The 13,467-nt window shown below is 46.7% G+C and overlaps 1 protein-coding gene across 1 annotated transcript; it reads left to right on the top strand.

Moving 5' to 3' along the window:
- The first annotated feature begins 452 nt into the window (after positions 1–452).
- Rpp25 (ribonuclease P and MRP subunit p25) lies at positions 453–2,102 on the top strand. Its single transcript, XM_008836520.1, has one exon. It carries the CDS (start codon positions 896–898, stop codon positions 1,478–1,480), a length of 585 nt encoding a protein of 194 aa, XP_008834742.1. The 5' UTR covers positions 453–895; the 3' UTR covers positions 1,481–2,102.
- The last annotated feature ends 11,365 nt before the right edge of the window (positions 2,103–13,467 follow it).

Genomic DNA, 13,467 nt, shown 5'->3' with positions numbered 1-13,467 from the left:
AATTCAAATAAGGGACTTTCAGGCATGGATGGAGGAATTTAACGCTTGTAAGGGTCTCCTTGTTCTCTTCCAGATTCACTCTAGCCTGGCCGGCGCATCACTTCCTGCATCTCAGGAGTGTGTGGGGGCCTGGAGCCTCGAGGTCCTGTCAGGCGTGGAGAATGAAACCTCGGTCTTTGGCAGCCAGGCAAGGACCACGCCGGGGTGTAGCGGTCCCAGCCGAGGAGCCGCAGCCAGCGCCTCGCACACTCTGCTGACCGTGCACTGCCTGTCCTTGAGGCAAGACTACTTGGGGGTGGCGGGGGGAGCCTGGAGGATTTGGGGAAAGAGGTCCCAGCAAGCCGCTCGGAAACCTCCCTAGGAGGGGTCTAGGATGCCCTTCAGCCGGAACCCGGCAAGGCTCGAGCACAAGACTTGAAAAGGCGTTTGCACCCCAAGCATAGTTTTTATTTAGTTTGCTCCTGCATGAGGGCTGGTTCAGCGAGGACTGATGGTGAGTTTAGGGGAACTTCGCCTCCCAAATCACTCCCCTCCCACCACTCCACCCCCAGTAACTGAGCACCGGCTCTTGATCTGAAAGGCTAGGGAGGCTGGGACAGGGGCGGGTCGCGCAGGGTTGGGGCGGAGCCTGAGGAAGGGGCGTGGCCTCTCTGGCTCCCAGGCGGGGTTTCTGCTAAAGGCGCGGAGCACAAGGCGCCGAGGGCGCAGAGTAGAGCAGCACCCGTTCTGCTGAAGTCTGAGCCGAAGACTGCACATCCCCAGCCCTCCCTCCAGCTTCCTCGCTGTTCCAGTACCCTTACCCCTGCCCGGCCTCGCGTGGCGCGACCCGCAGCCATGCAGCCCCAGGGTTGAAGCGGCCCCATGGCAAAGCCAGTGGTCCAAGCGACGACGGCGCATGGAGAACTTCCGTAAGGTGCGCTCGGAGGAGGCGCCAGCCGGGGGCGGTGCCGAGGGGGGCATCCCGGGCTCTGGCCCCTTCGCGGATCTGGCGCCCGATGCTGTGCACATGCGGGTCAAGGAGGGCAGCAAGATCCGCAACCTGCTTGCCTTCGCCACCGCCAGCATGGCGCAGCCAGCCACGCGCGCCATCGTGTTCAGCGGCTGCGGCCGGGCCACCACCAAGACCGTCACGTGCGCCGAGATCCTCAAGCGCCGCCTGGCGGGCTTGCACCAGGTCACGCGGCTGCGCTACCGGAGCGTGCGGGAGGTGTGGCAGAGCCTCCCGCCCGGGCCCACGCGGGGTCAGACGCCTGGCGAGCCGGCCGCCAGTCTCAGTGTACTTAAGAATGTACCGAGCCTCGCCATCCTACTTTCAAAGGATGCGCTGGATCCGCGACAACTTGGCTACCAGCCTCCGAACCTCAGTCCTGGTCTTTCGACCCCGCCAACGGTGACGACGTCCAAGAGGAGCCTAGGGGAATCCGCAGCTGGAGAAGGCACTGCTAAGCGGTCTCATCCTGAGCCTGGGGCTGGGAACTAGGACCCGACTGCCTGAGAACACCGGACTCTGAGCCACCTAGACCGACTGGATCTTACATATCCCCACGCCACCACATTCACATGCCTCTTTTATGCCTGGGTCTTCAGGAGCCCACGTTCTTGGACACAGCTCTTGAGATGAGTGGCACAGACCATCTGAGATGAGTGGCGACAGGAATGGCAAGAGAGGATCCTGTAGAGTTCAAGGAAACTTCTTGGGATGTAGCCTGAAGACAGAACTCCGCCCTCACCTTTTATGGGCTATACTGGGATATTTTTCAGAGAGGGAATGGTGGACAGTGGGACTTGAGCCTTCTTGGGGACTCACAGAGGCTAAAGGCACCCGGCATTCATGAAGTTTGGCAGGCGAGGACTATTAGAATCACCCTTGCTGTTGACTGAGGGCAGGAACCATGGAACTGATTGCTTGAGGGTAGGGGCATCAGAAATATTGGAGCCCTGTTCTGCCCCTGGTCCTAGACAGTTTCTCTTTAACTTTCCTTCCTTTTAATATCCCCCTTTGCTTGGTGGCAGAGAGGGAGGGCGCAGAACAGAACTTTCCATGCCTCCTCCCCTGAGCCCTACCCCAGGAGTCTTGCTTCCAATAAAACAAACAGAAAATGGCTCTGTCCCCAGTTTTGCTTTGTTTTGTTTTTTGTTTTTTGTTTTTTGTTTTTTTTCCTTACCCATCCACCTGTGTAGAGACCACTCTGGCCTGGCAGCCTCCAGCCTTATTAGCCTCTGTCAAGGTCAGATACAGACTGGGCAGCTTCAAAATGGTGCAAGGGGCGTGCTGTCCACTCCCTTGCTTCTATCTCTCTTCCTCTGCCTTCCTTGCCTCTCTCTTCCTCTGGGCTCAGGGACTTGTGTGGAGGGAGAGGGTCTGTGTCCCTGTTGCATACCCACAAAGGGAAAGGAAACAGCGCTGTTGCTTTTCTGGGAGGGGAAGAAAGAAGAGCATTGATGAGCTGGAGGTGGGCATCGTGCCAAGGCGACAGACCCTGCTAAGTTTCCTAACCCTGCAGCCTCCTCCAATGGACAGCCTTACCCAGAAGGCAGGCACAGAGCCCCAGGGGTAGGATCTCCCCTTCACTGCCCTTTCTGCAAAAGGACAGCACACCCTTGGGAGAGGGGGAGGAGAGAGGCAGCACAAATCCACTGCTGGAAATTACTATTCAGCAGAGAAGCTGGGACTTGGGCTGTGAATCACTGCAGGCTCTCTGATAAGCTGCTGCCTCCAGCCCTGCACAGCTGTGTGTTGAGAGATAACGGCCTCAGATGCCTCTCTGCCTAAGTCCAAGTCAGCTGGGGGTGAGGGCAGGGGCATGCTGTGTGCTAGAAGAGGGGGGTATGCAGCATATAGTTCAGAGCAGACCCCTCCCCATGCCACTCAGCACCCTGGGAAAGGCGATGAGGGAGAAGATATTTGTAAGTCACTTTGCTGGCAGAACCTTGAAATAAATCCTGGTGATGAGGTCAGTTTCTGCAGCTAAAGAAGGGGCTCCTTGGAGAGGTCTCTTCTCTCCCTCTAATATCTCTGCCTGTGCTTTGGATCAGTGAGCCCTGTCATCCAGACTGTCATTGGTTGCCCCCTCCCTGAATTACCCTTGTTTTTTTAAAAAAAAATTTATTTTTATTTTATGTGTATGAGTGTATTGCCTGCATGTGAGTGCACTTGTGTCATACAATGCTGCGGAGGTCAGAATTTGGATTTCCCTGGAACTGGAGTTAAGGACGGTTCATAGCTGCCATATGGGTGCTGGGAATCAAACCCGGGTCCTCTGCAAGAGCAGTCAGTGTTCTTAACCACTGAGCCATCTCTCCAGCCCACCCTTGTTATTTTAGATGTCTTGCTATGTAGCTCAGGCTGGCCAGGAACTGATCCGCCTACCTTAGCCTCCCAAGTGCTGGGATTACAGGTGTATACCATATCTAGCTTGATTTCCTGTCCTTGATCTGTTTGCTAGTCCTAAAGAAGCATGGAAAAGAATAAACTGGGCTGGAAAAGGTAGCTCAGCTGGTAGAGTACTTAGCATAAAGTCCTGGGTTCCATCCCCAGCACCACATTAACGAGACATGGTGGTATGTCATACCAGAACACAGGAGATACAACAGGAGAATCACCTGAATGGAGGGTGTTGTGAAACGATGTCCTCTGAGCATAACAGCCATTACCATCTTCATCAGAAGCAGCCATGAACCAGGCATGGTGGCACACTTTGATCCCCGCACTCAGGAGGCAGGGACTGGTAGATCTCAGAGTTTGAGGCCAACCTGGTCTACAAAGGGAGTTCCAGGCCAACTAGGGCTACAAAGTGAGACCCTGTCTCAAAAACAAAACCAAAGAGAAGAAGCTCATGAGAGACCCTCAACACAACAGCCCCATTGGGAGCATCCTGGGTCCAAGCAGCCTGGTGCTTGCCTCCACTTGCCTGTTGATACTTAGGTCATAAGATCAAAATCCATTTGGGACTCGATCTCTGTGAGATGGAGGGCAGCCCGTTCTACATAGCAAGTTTCAGGCCAGCTAGGGCTACAGGAAGACCCTGTCACAAAAAAAAAAAAAATATGCCAGGCGTGGTGGCGCACACCTGTAGTCCCAGCACTTGGGAGGCAGAGGCAGGCAGATCTCTTGAGTTTGAGGCCAACCTGGTCTACATAGTTCCAGGTCAGCTGGGGCTACAGGGAGACCCTGTCTCAAAAAGACCAAAAAAAAATTCATTTGAGAACATAAAACTATATAATTCATAGTCAGATGGGTGATTTCTAGCTAGGCTTTCATTTACTCAATACAATTTCATTGTCTTGTGTCAGCTTCCACTCAGGCACAGGGTGGAGCTAGAGGCTAGAATCACAGAACAATCAGCCATTAATTCTACCCCCCCAATCCAATGGAGAGAAAGAAAAATAAATTTTCACTAATCTTGGTTATACACACCTATAATGCCAGCTCTCCAGAGACAGAGGCAGGAGTATGCAAGCTAGCCTGAGCTACATGGTGACTCTGAGACCAGCATGTGCTACATAGCGGAACACGCAAAAAGGGGTCAATGGAAATTTTTTATTTTTATTTTATGTGTATAAGTGTTTTGCATACATATGTGTAAGTGTACCATGTTCATGCTTAATGCCGTTGGATATCAGAAGAGGGCATCAGATCCCCTGGAGCTAGAGATAGGGATGGGTGTTAGCCACCATGTAGGTGCTGGGAACTGAACCCCAGTCCTCTAGAAGAGCAGTAAGTCCTCTTAACCACTAAGCCATCTTTCCAACCCTTAAAATGTTTTTTTTTTTTGTTTGTCTGCTTGCTTTTTTAGTTTTTTGAGATAGGGTCTCCCTGTAGCCTCAGCTGTGTTGGAATTCGATCTGGAGACCAGGCTGGCCTCCATCTCACTGAGATTCACCTGCCTCTGGTCTCCTGTGTGCTGGGATTAAAAGCACAAGCCACTATGCCCAGCCTTAAAAAAAAATTTTTTTTTTTGTCTTTTTGAGACAGGGGTCTCCCTGTAGCCCCAGCTGGCCTGGAACTCACTGTGTAGACCAGGCTGGCCTTGTTTGTACTCACAGAAATCCTCCTGCCTCTGCCTCCTGAGTGCTGGGACTAAAGGTATCCACCTGGTTTAAAATGTTTTTTAAAGTGAAAAAGTAGGACTAGAGAGAAGACTCAGCAGCTAAGAGCACTTGCCATTCTTGCAGAGGACCCAGGTTCAGTTCCCAGTGCCCACATGGCTGCTCACAACTGTGTGTAACCCTGATTCCAGGGGATCTGATGCCCTCCTCTGACCTCCTTGGGCACCAAGTATCCACATATCAAAACAGTCATACATATTAAATAAATAAATACCCTTTAAAAAAAAAAAAACTTTAAACAAATGCAAAAGTAGCCCGGCATGGTGACTCACACCTTTAATCCTAGCACTCTGGAGACAAAGGCAGGTGGATATTGATGGAACTCTGAGGAGCATTTAATCCACCAAGCAGTGCTGATGGAGCTGATTACTCAAGGGTCAGGAGGTAGTCAGCTAAAACAGGAATTTAAACAGAGCATGGAGAGATGCTACTGCCTATGCTGTGTGTCTGAAGGGTAGAGTGTGGTTGGCAGGATATTAGAGAGGTAGGTGGGACAGGAGTAGCAGCCAACACCCAGACCACAGGGAAGTTGAAGTGCAAGGGGGCAGTAGAAGAGAGGGCAGTAGAAGCCAGAGACTTCCCTAGACACTTCGTGCTCTGATTGGTATTTGGGAAGCTCCCTCTGATACCTGTGTAGGTAGGTATCGGAGCAGCTGGAGCTTGAAGGCCACAGCGGGATGAGCACTGAAACTGTGGTCACGCAGATAGAGATGGGACATATTTGAGAGTTACTGAGGATAAGTAGTCTCTCACTACCTCCTGCCATTCTAGCCAGGAAAAGGAAGGGTTTCTAAGTCTTCACCCTAGCTTGGCCAGGACCCGGCCTCCTTTTGTAGCATTCCAGGGGACACACTGTAGAAGGACTGAACAGTGAAGAGGGGTTTTGCATAACTCTCAGGACCCTGCCAAGGTAAATTCACTGCCTAGGTAGGAAAGAGGCCAAACACACACACCCTTCAATCTTTGCCCTTCATCTCCTAACCTCATTAGTTGGCCAGTTTTTGTCATTATTCTGATCACTAGGGGCACTGAAGTCCCTTTATTTCACTTAGGTGTCAGAACACTTACAGGTGTTAAGAAGTAATTGAAGAAAGTGGGAGGACAGAGAGGGGAGTAAAATTCAGCCAAAGGATTGACTCTCAGGGCACAGTTTGTAACTCATGATTGTGATCTTTTAACTAGCCTGACAGTTAAAAGCAGAGGCCTATGGTTGAATAGATCCCATCTGCTTTGCTCCCTGTCTGGCCCCTGGTACATAAGAAGCCATTAGAGTTGTTGATTGAATGGATAAGAAATCGCTGAGCCAGTTTCTCAACTGTCCAGTCCCATACACAGTGATCAAAGCTGCCCCTGGCCCTACTACAGTTGCCTTGTCCCATCTGGACCCTTGTGTACCCTGCCCAAATAGGGTCACCATGACAGTTGCATGTATATATCCAACTTGAGGATTCCAGGGTTGTTTCTGACATTTGATTATTATAGGTGTGTGGTTAGACTTGTGTCCCTCCGAAGACATGTTAAATGCCTAACCTGAAATACCTGTGTGACCTAATCTGGAAATTCAGTGTTTTCGTATTAAGATGTAAATTAAAGACTGCAAGATGGCTCATCTGGTAAAGGCACTTGATGCCAAGTCTTACTGCGTGAGTTTGAATCCTGGGACTCATATGGTGGAAGGAGAAAATCAACACCTACAAATTGTCCTCTGACACCTTCTGCCTTCTGCCCCCGGAATAAATAAATGTAATAAAATTTCCTTTTTTTTTGGTCTTTTTGAGACAGGGTCTCCCTGTAGCCTTGAACTCACAGAGATTTGCCTGCCTTTGCCTCCCAAGTACTGAAATTAAAGCTGTGCACCACCACACCCAGCTTGTAATAAATTTTTAAAAAATATTTTACTTATTTTTATTTTGTGTGTATGAGTGTGCATGTATGTGAGTGCACCCATGTCATGCAATGCCGTGGAGGTCAGAGGAGGGCGTTGGATTCCCCTGGAACTGGAGTTAAGAACGGTTTGTAGCCACCATGTGGGTGCTGGGAATCGAACCCAGGTCCTCTGCAAGAGCAGTCAGTGCTCTTAACCGCTGAGCTATCTCTCCAGCCCCTAAAAAATTTTAAGAATATGTAAATTAAGAAATTTTACTTGCCGGGCGTGGTCGCGGATCTCTGTGAGTTCGAGGTCAGCCTGGTCTCCATTGCAAATCCAGGCCAGCTGGGGCTACAGAGAGACCCTGCCTCAAAAAGACTGAAAAAAAAAAAAAAGAAAGAAAGAAATTGTACTGGAGCTGGACCTAGGTGGCACAGACCTGGAATCCTAGCAACTCTGAAAATTGAGACAGGGAATCACAAGTTTAAGACTAGTCTGGGCTAGAATGAATTCCCAGCCAGCCTAGGCAACTTAGTGAGACTTTGTCTCAAAAGGCAAAAAGACAGCTGAAGATAAATAACAGTTCAGTGGTAGAACACTGACCTACATAGATTTAATCCTCAGCAGAGAGAGAGAGGAGAGACTGAGTGTGGTGATGCATACCTTTAATCCCAGCACTCCAGAGGCAGAGGTAGGCAGAGCTCTTTGAGTTCAAGGCCAGCCTGGTCTACTGTGGTGGTTTGAATGAGAATGTCACCCATAGGCTCCAAGTATTTGAATACTTGGTCCCTAGTTTGTGGTGCTCTTTGGGAAGGGTCATGGAACCTTTAGAAGCTGTGGCCATGCTGGAGGAAGCACATCACTTGAGGGCAGGCTTTACAAATTTTTAACCCTTGCCAGATATCCAGCTCTTGGCTTCCTGTGCCTGCTTGAAGATATGAGTGCCTGGCTTTCTGCTCCAGCCACCTATGCAGCCATGCCTCCCCCGCCATTATAGACTCTAACCCTCTGAATTGCAAGACAAATAAAACTCTTCCTTTTATAAGTTCCCTTGGTTACAGTGTTTTATCACAGAAAAGTAATTAATACATCTACATAGTGAGTTCCATGCCATCAGTGCTACATAATGACACCCCCATCTCAAGAAAAAAAGAAAGAGAAATTGGACTGGAGGGGTAGCTCAGAAGAAGTCTTACCTACAATATACAAGACCTTGTGTTCTACCCACAGCACAAAATGAAAATAAATAAAAATGAGGTTGTACTAAAATAGGATGGGCTTTAGCTGGGCATGATAGCAGAAGCCTTTAATCCCAGGCCTCCGGAGGCAAAGGCAGGCAGATTTCTGTGAGTTCAAGGCCAGCCTGATCTACATCGTGAGTTCCAGGCCAGCTGGGACTACAAGGAGACCCTGTCTCAAAAAGACCAAAATAAAATAAAAATAAAAAGGATAGGTCCTAAATATAAAATGTGGTCCCAGGCTGGAGAGATGACTCAGCAGTTAAGAGTGAATACTACTTCAGTTCACAAGTGCCTAGAGCTCCAGCTCCATGGAAAGTTGGCCTCCTAGGACACCTGTACTCATGTGCATATACCCCCACACAGACATGGACACATACACATAATTAAAAATAATATAAGGGGGCTGGAGAGATGGCTCAGCAGTTAAGAGCATTGGCTGCTCTTACAAAGGACCCAGCACCCACATGGTAGCTAACAACCACCTGTAACTCCAGTTCCAGGGGATCCAACATCCTCTTCTGACCTCTGAGGGCATTGCATGACACAGGTGCACCTACATACATGTAGGCAATACACTCATACACATAATAATAATAATAATAATACAACTAAATCTTTAAAATGTGGTCCTACAAGAGATGAGATATGTAAACAGATACACAGAGGGAAGAAGAAAATCATATAAAGACAGGAACAAAGACTGGAGTGAGTTATGCATCTACAAGCAAAGGAATTCAGAGGATGGCCAGAAAAGAACAGATGCTGAGGGAAAAGCATGGGACAGATCCTTCCCTGGAGGCTTAGAGAACACAGCCCTACCTTGCTGTGATTTCAGTCTTATTGCCTCCAGAGCCGAGAATAATTTTTTTTCTTTGACTGCTAAGCTACTGGCCTATGGTACTTGGTGAGAGAAGCCACAGGTAACTAACAAAATAAGCCTTCTCACTGCCTCTGGTCAAAATAGGGAGAAGGAACATGAGGTGTTTGTGAAGGTCCTTATCAGAGTTTCTAGCCCTGCACAGAGAGAGGATTTTATACTCTGGGTCATGCTGACAAGTATGTCTGGTGTGTTGAAGAGGTCAAGTTTGGAGAAATATAGCCTGTGATTTTGGACAAGTAACTTCTCTGGGCCTCTGCCTTCTAAGATGTAAGATAAAAGCCAGACCTTTGTGGGGAGAAGGGAGATGATAATACTAGGCCACCTGGATTATTGTAAAAATCACCTGAGGATAAGTTAGATGGCTCTTCCAGTAAAGGTGCTTGCTTGCTGCCAAGCCTGAGTTTAATCCCTGGAACCTACAAAGTGGAAGGGGAGAACTAATTACCTCAAGTTGTCCTCTGACCTCCACTCATGCACTGTGGCATACACACACACACACACACACACACACACACACACACACACAAATGTAATAAAAAACAAAAAATAAATATCACCTGTTAAAAATACAAGTGGTAGTAGGTGGGGCATGGTAGCATACGCCTTTAATCTCAGCACGTAGGAGACAGAGACTGGTAGATCTCTGTGAGTTCAAGGCCAGTCTAGTATACATGGTGACTTCCAGCTGGTACATAGTAAGACCTTGTCTCAAAGTAAAAAAAAAAAAAAAACAACAAAAAACAACAACAAAAAGTGGCCTGGGCTGAACTTCAAATTAACATGTCAGTATCTCCCAGGAGCAGGGCTAAGGGTAGAGTATTTGCCAAGATGTGTGGTCCTGGGTGATCCCCACTAGTACGAAAATAAAAACTAGAATAATCTACCCAAAGGGACATGGGAATATGCATTTAACAGAAGTTTCAGTTGATTTTCAAGATTAATTGAGGTTCAGTATTGTAGTGGCAAGAGGTACAGCATTAAATTATCTTTCAACTGGGCTTAGTGGTGCACATTTGTAATCTCAGCACTCAGAAGGTGGAAGCAGTCACTGGGAGAGATGACTCAGCAGAGGACCAGGGTTCAATTCCCAGCACCCAAATGGCAGCTACCAACCATCCATAGCTCTAGTTACAGGGGAATCCGACACTCTCTTCTGGCCTCCATAGACATTGCACACTTACATACATGCAGGCAATACGCCTGTACACATATACACAAAATTAAAAAATCATTAATAAAATATTTTTGTTTTGTAGACTGAATCAAGTGCACCCTTACTGGTTAACCATACCCTCTTTTTCTATTTTCTTATTCTATTTTATTTTATTTTGATCTTTTTTTTTTTTTTTGATCTTTTTTTTTTTTTTTGATCTTTTTTTTTTTTTTTGATCTTTTTTTTTTTTTTTGATCTTTTTTTTTTTTTTTGATCTTTTTTTTTTTTTTTGATCTTTTTTTTTTTTTTTGATCTTTTTTTTTTTTTTTGATCTTTTTTTTTTTTTTTGATCTTTTTTTTTTTTTTTGATCTTTTTTTTTTTTTTTGATCTTTTTTTTTTTTTTTGATCTTTTTTTTTTTTTTTGATCTTTTTTTTTTTTTTTGATCTTTTTTTTTTTTTTTGATCTTTTTTTTTTTTTTTGATCTTTTTTTTTTTTTTTCGGTCTTTTTGAGACAGGGTTTCCCTATAGCTCGAGCTGTCCTGGAACTCACTATTGAGACCAGGCTGGCCTTGAACTCCCAGAGATCTGCCTGCCTCTGCCTCCGGAGTGCTGGGATTAAAGGCATGTGCCAGCACGCAAGCGGCTTTTTTTGAGACCAGGTTTCCCTGTAGCCCCGTGCATGTATGTGTGTGCAGGTGCCCACAGAAACCATAGAGGGCCTCAGATTGCCTGGAGCTGGAGGTGGTTGTGAGTCACCTGACATGGGTGCTCGGAACCCAACTCAGGTCCTCTGGAAGAGCAACAGATGCTCCTAATTGCTGAGCCATCTCTCCAGTCCCAAGTTTTTCTTTTAAGCTGTAATAAAATTGTCCTCAAATTTAAAAAATTAAAAAATAAATAAAGCAAACAAATGTATAAATAAACTGCTTCTTTTGCCAAGCTTGGTGGTGCATACCTGTAATCCTAGCACTGGGGAGGCTGAGGTAGGAGGATTGGGAATTTGAAGCCAGCCTAGGCTATATAGTGATACCCTGTCTTAAAAAACAAAATTGGACTAGGAACATGGCTCAGCAACCACACTGACAATCTTCAATTCAATCCACTCCATAGAAAAGAACCAGTTCCTGCAAGTTGCCTCTGACCTCCACACATGTGCCATGCTATGTGCATGCCCAGAGAGGAAGAGAGAGAAATAAGTAAGTAAATAAATGTAATTTTTTAATTCCCAAAAATTATATTAAAAAATTAAAATCTGCTCTGCTGCCCCTCACTTTCAGGTTTTTTGTTTGTTTTTGTTTGTTCAGCTTTTTTGGTGGTAGTGGTGGTGGGTTTGGGGGTTTGGTTTTGTTTGCTGTGCTGGGATTGAATCTAGGGCCTCACACACGCTAGGCAAGCAGCCCTGTTTCTGATCTACACCACCAACGCTCAGCCATGATTTGATCTGATACACATTTCTGGAGAGACGCTCATGGTTGCAGAACTGCTTTGAGCTGCCCCCTAGCGGTGATTCATGGAAGGGCAGACTGCACTCAGCTGGGAGGAGAGCCTAAGGAACTCCAAGCACAAGGCTCTGGGATTTCTGAGAGGAAACTGAGGAACTGGGACCTAGTCCAAACAGCACATGACTACAGAGACCCGTCTTTCATGTAAATGCGTGTCTCTGCATATTTATACGGGGTTACTATATATGGGGTTACTATATGGCTCACGTGACATTTTTAGATATACACCTCAAAGAACTGAAAACATATGGCCATACAAAAAATGTGAACATGACAGCTTCCAATTGTGTTGGAGGAAATATCTGAACAATGTTAAGTGAGAGCAGTAATGTGCTCATGTCTTGCTTCTGGCTTTCACGTTCTAAAGCTGATAGGATTTGTAACCATGAAAATTATGCTGATTTATATATTTGAAATAAATACAGCCATATTAAGAACATCTACATTAATATTCATAGAAGCCTATGAATACCCCCAAAGTGGAAGTAAAATCCATCAGATGATGAAGGGTTAAAAGCTGGTATACTGGGCTGGCAAGATGACTCAGTGGAAAAGGTGCTTGCCATCAAGTCTGACAACCTGAGTGTGATCCCCAGCACCCACAGGGTAGAAAGAGAGGACCAACTCTCCTCTGACCTCCACTTGCATGCTGTGACACACTCACTCCAACTCCCACAGAATGAATAAATAAATGGTTTTTTGCGGGGGAGTCTTTTTGAGACAGGGTCTCCCTGTAGCCCCCCCCAGCTGACCTGGAACTCCCTATGTAGACCAGGCTGGCCTCAAACTCACAGAGATCGCCTGCCTCTGCCTCCCAAGTGCTGGGATTAAAGGCGTGCGCCTCCATGCCCAGCCCCAGATAAATGTTTTTTTTTTTTTAATTGTAGGCACTGGAAAGATGGTTTAGCATTTTAGAGCACTGGTTGCTCTTCCAGAGGACCTGGTTTTGCTTCCCAGCACCCACATGGCAGCTAACAACTGTCAGTAATCGAGGTCCAGGGGATCCAATGCTCTCTTCTGGCTTCCATGGGCATTGCACACATGGGTACTCACACATACAGGCAGGCAAAACGCTCATGCACATAATAAGTAAATAAATAATTACAAAAAAAATTTTGGTTGTTAGCCCGAGGCTTTAACACCCAAGCCATCCCTCCAGCCCATAAATACAAAATTTTAAAAATTAAATCAGGTATGTTGATATAATTGTTTTGTTTTAGTCTTTTTGGTCTTTTTGAGACAGGGTCTCTTGGTAGCCCCAGCTGACCTGGAACTCCCTATATAGACCAGGCTGGCCCGGAACTCAGAGATCCACTTGCCTCTGCCTCCTGAGTGCTGGGATAAAAGGCATGAGCCACCATGCCCCATCTTGTATGTTGATATAATTGAACACAAATTATAGAGGAGGAAAAAATGAGTACAGATTAATGTTATGTGCTAAATTATATATCTGCAAAATTCCTATGTAGAAATCTGAAGCCCCAGTACCTTAGAAGGTACCTTCATCTAGAAGCAGGTCTTTAAAGTGGTAGTTAAGGCTGGGTGTAGTGTTGTATGCCTGCAATTCCATCTCTCTAGAGGTAGAGTGAGGAGGCCTGGTTGGAGGTTGCAGTAAGACCCTAAATAAAGGTGAGGGGGGGACAGACCCAAATAAATAAAAAATTTTTTTGTCTTTTTTTTTTTTTTTGAACAGGGGCTCCCTGTAGCCCCAGC

Source organism: Nannospalax galili, unplaced genomic scaffold (assembly GCF_000622305.1).
Source record: "Nannospalax galili isolate Female #2095 unplaced genomic scaffold, S.galili_v1.0 scaffold54, whole genome shotgun sequence".
Classification (NCBI taxonomy): domain Eukaryota; kingdom Metazoa; phylum Chordata; class Mammalia; order Rodentia; family Spalacidae; genus Nannospalax; species Nannospalax galili.
This window is presented reverse-complemented; position numbering and strand designations above follow the sequence as displayed.

Excerpts from the sequence above, each read along its gene's own strand:
- Rpp25 (XM_008836520.1), top strand. The coding sequence starts at position 896 with ATGGAGAACTTCCGTAAGGTGCGCTCGGAGGAGGCGCCAGCCGGGGGC.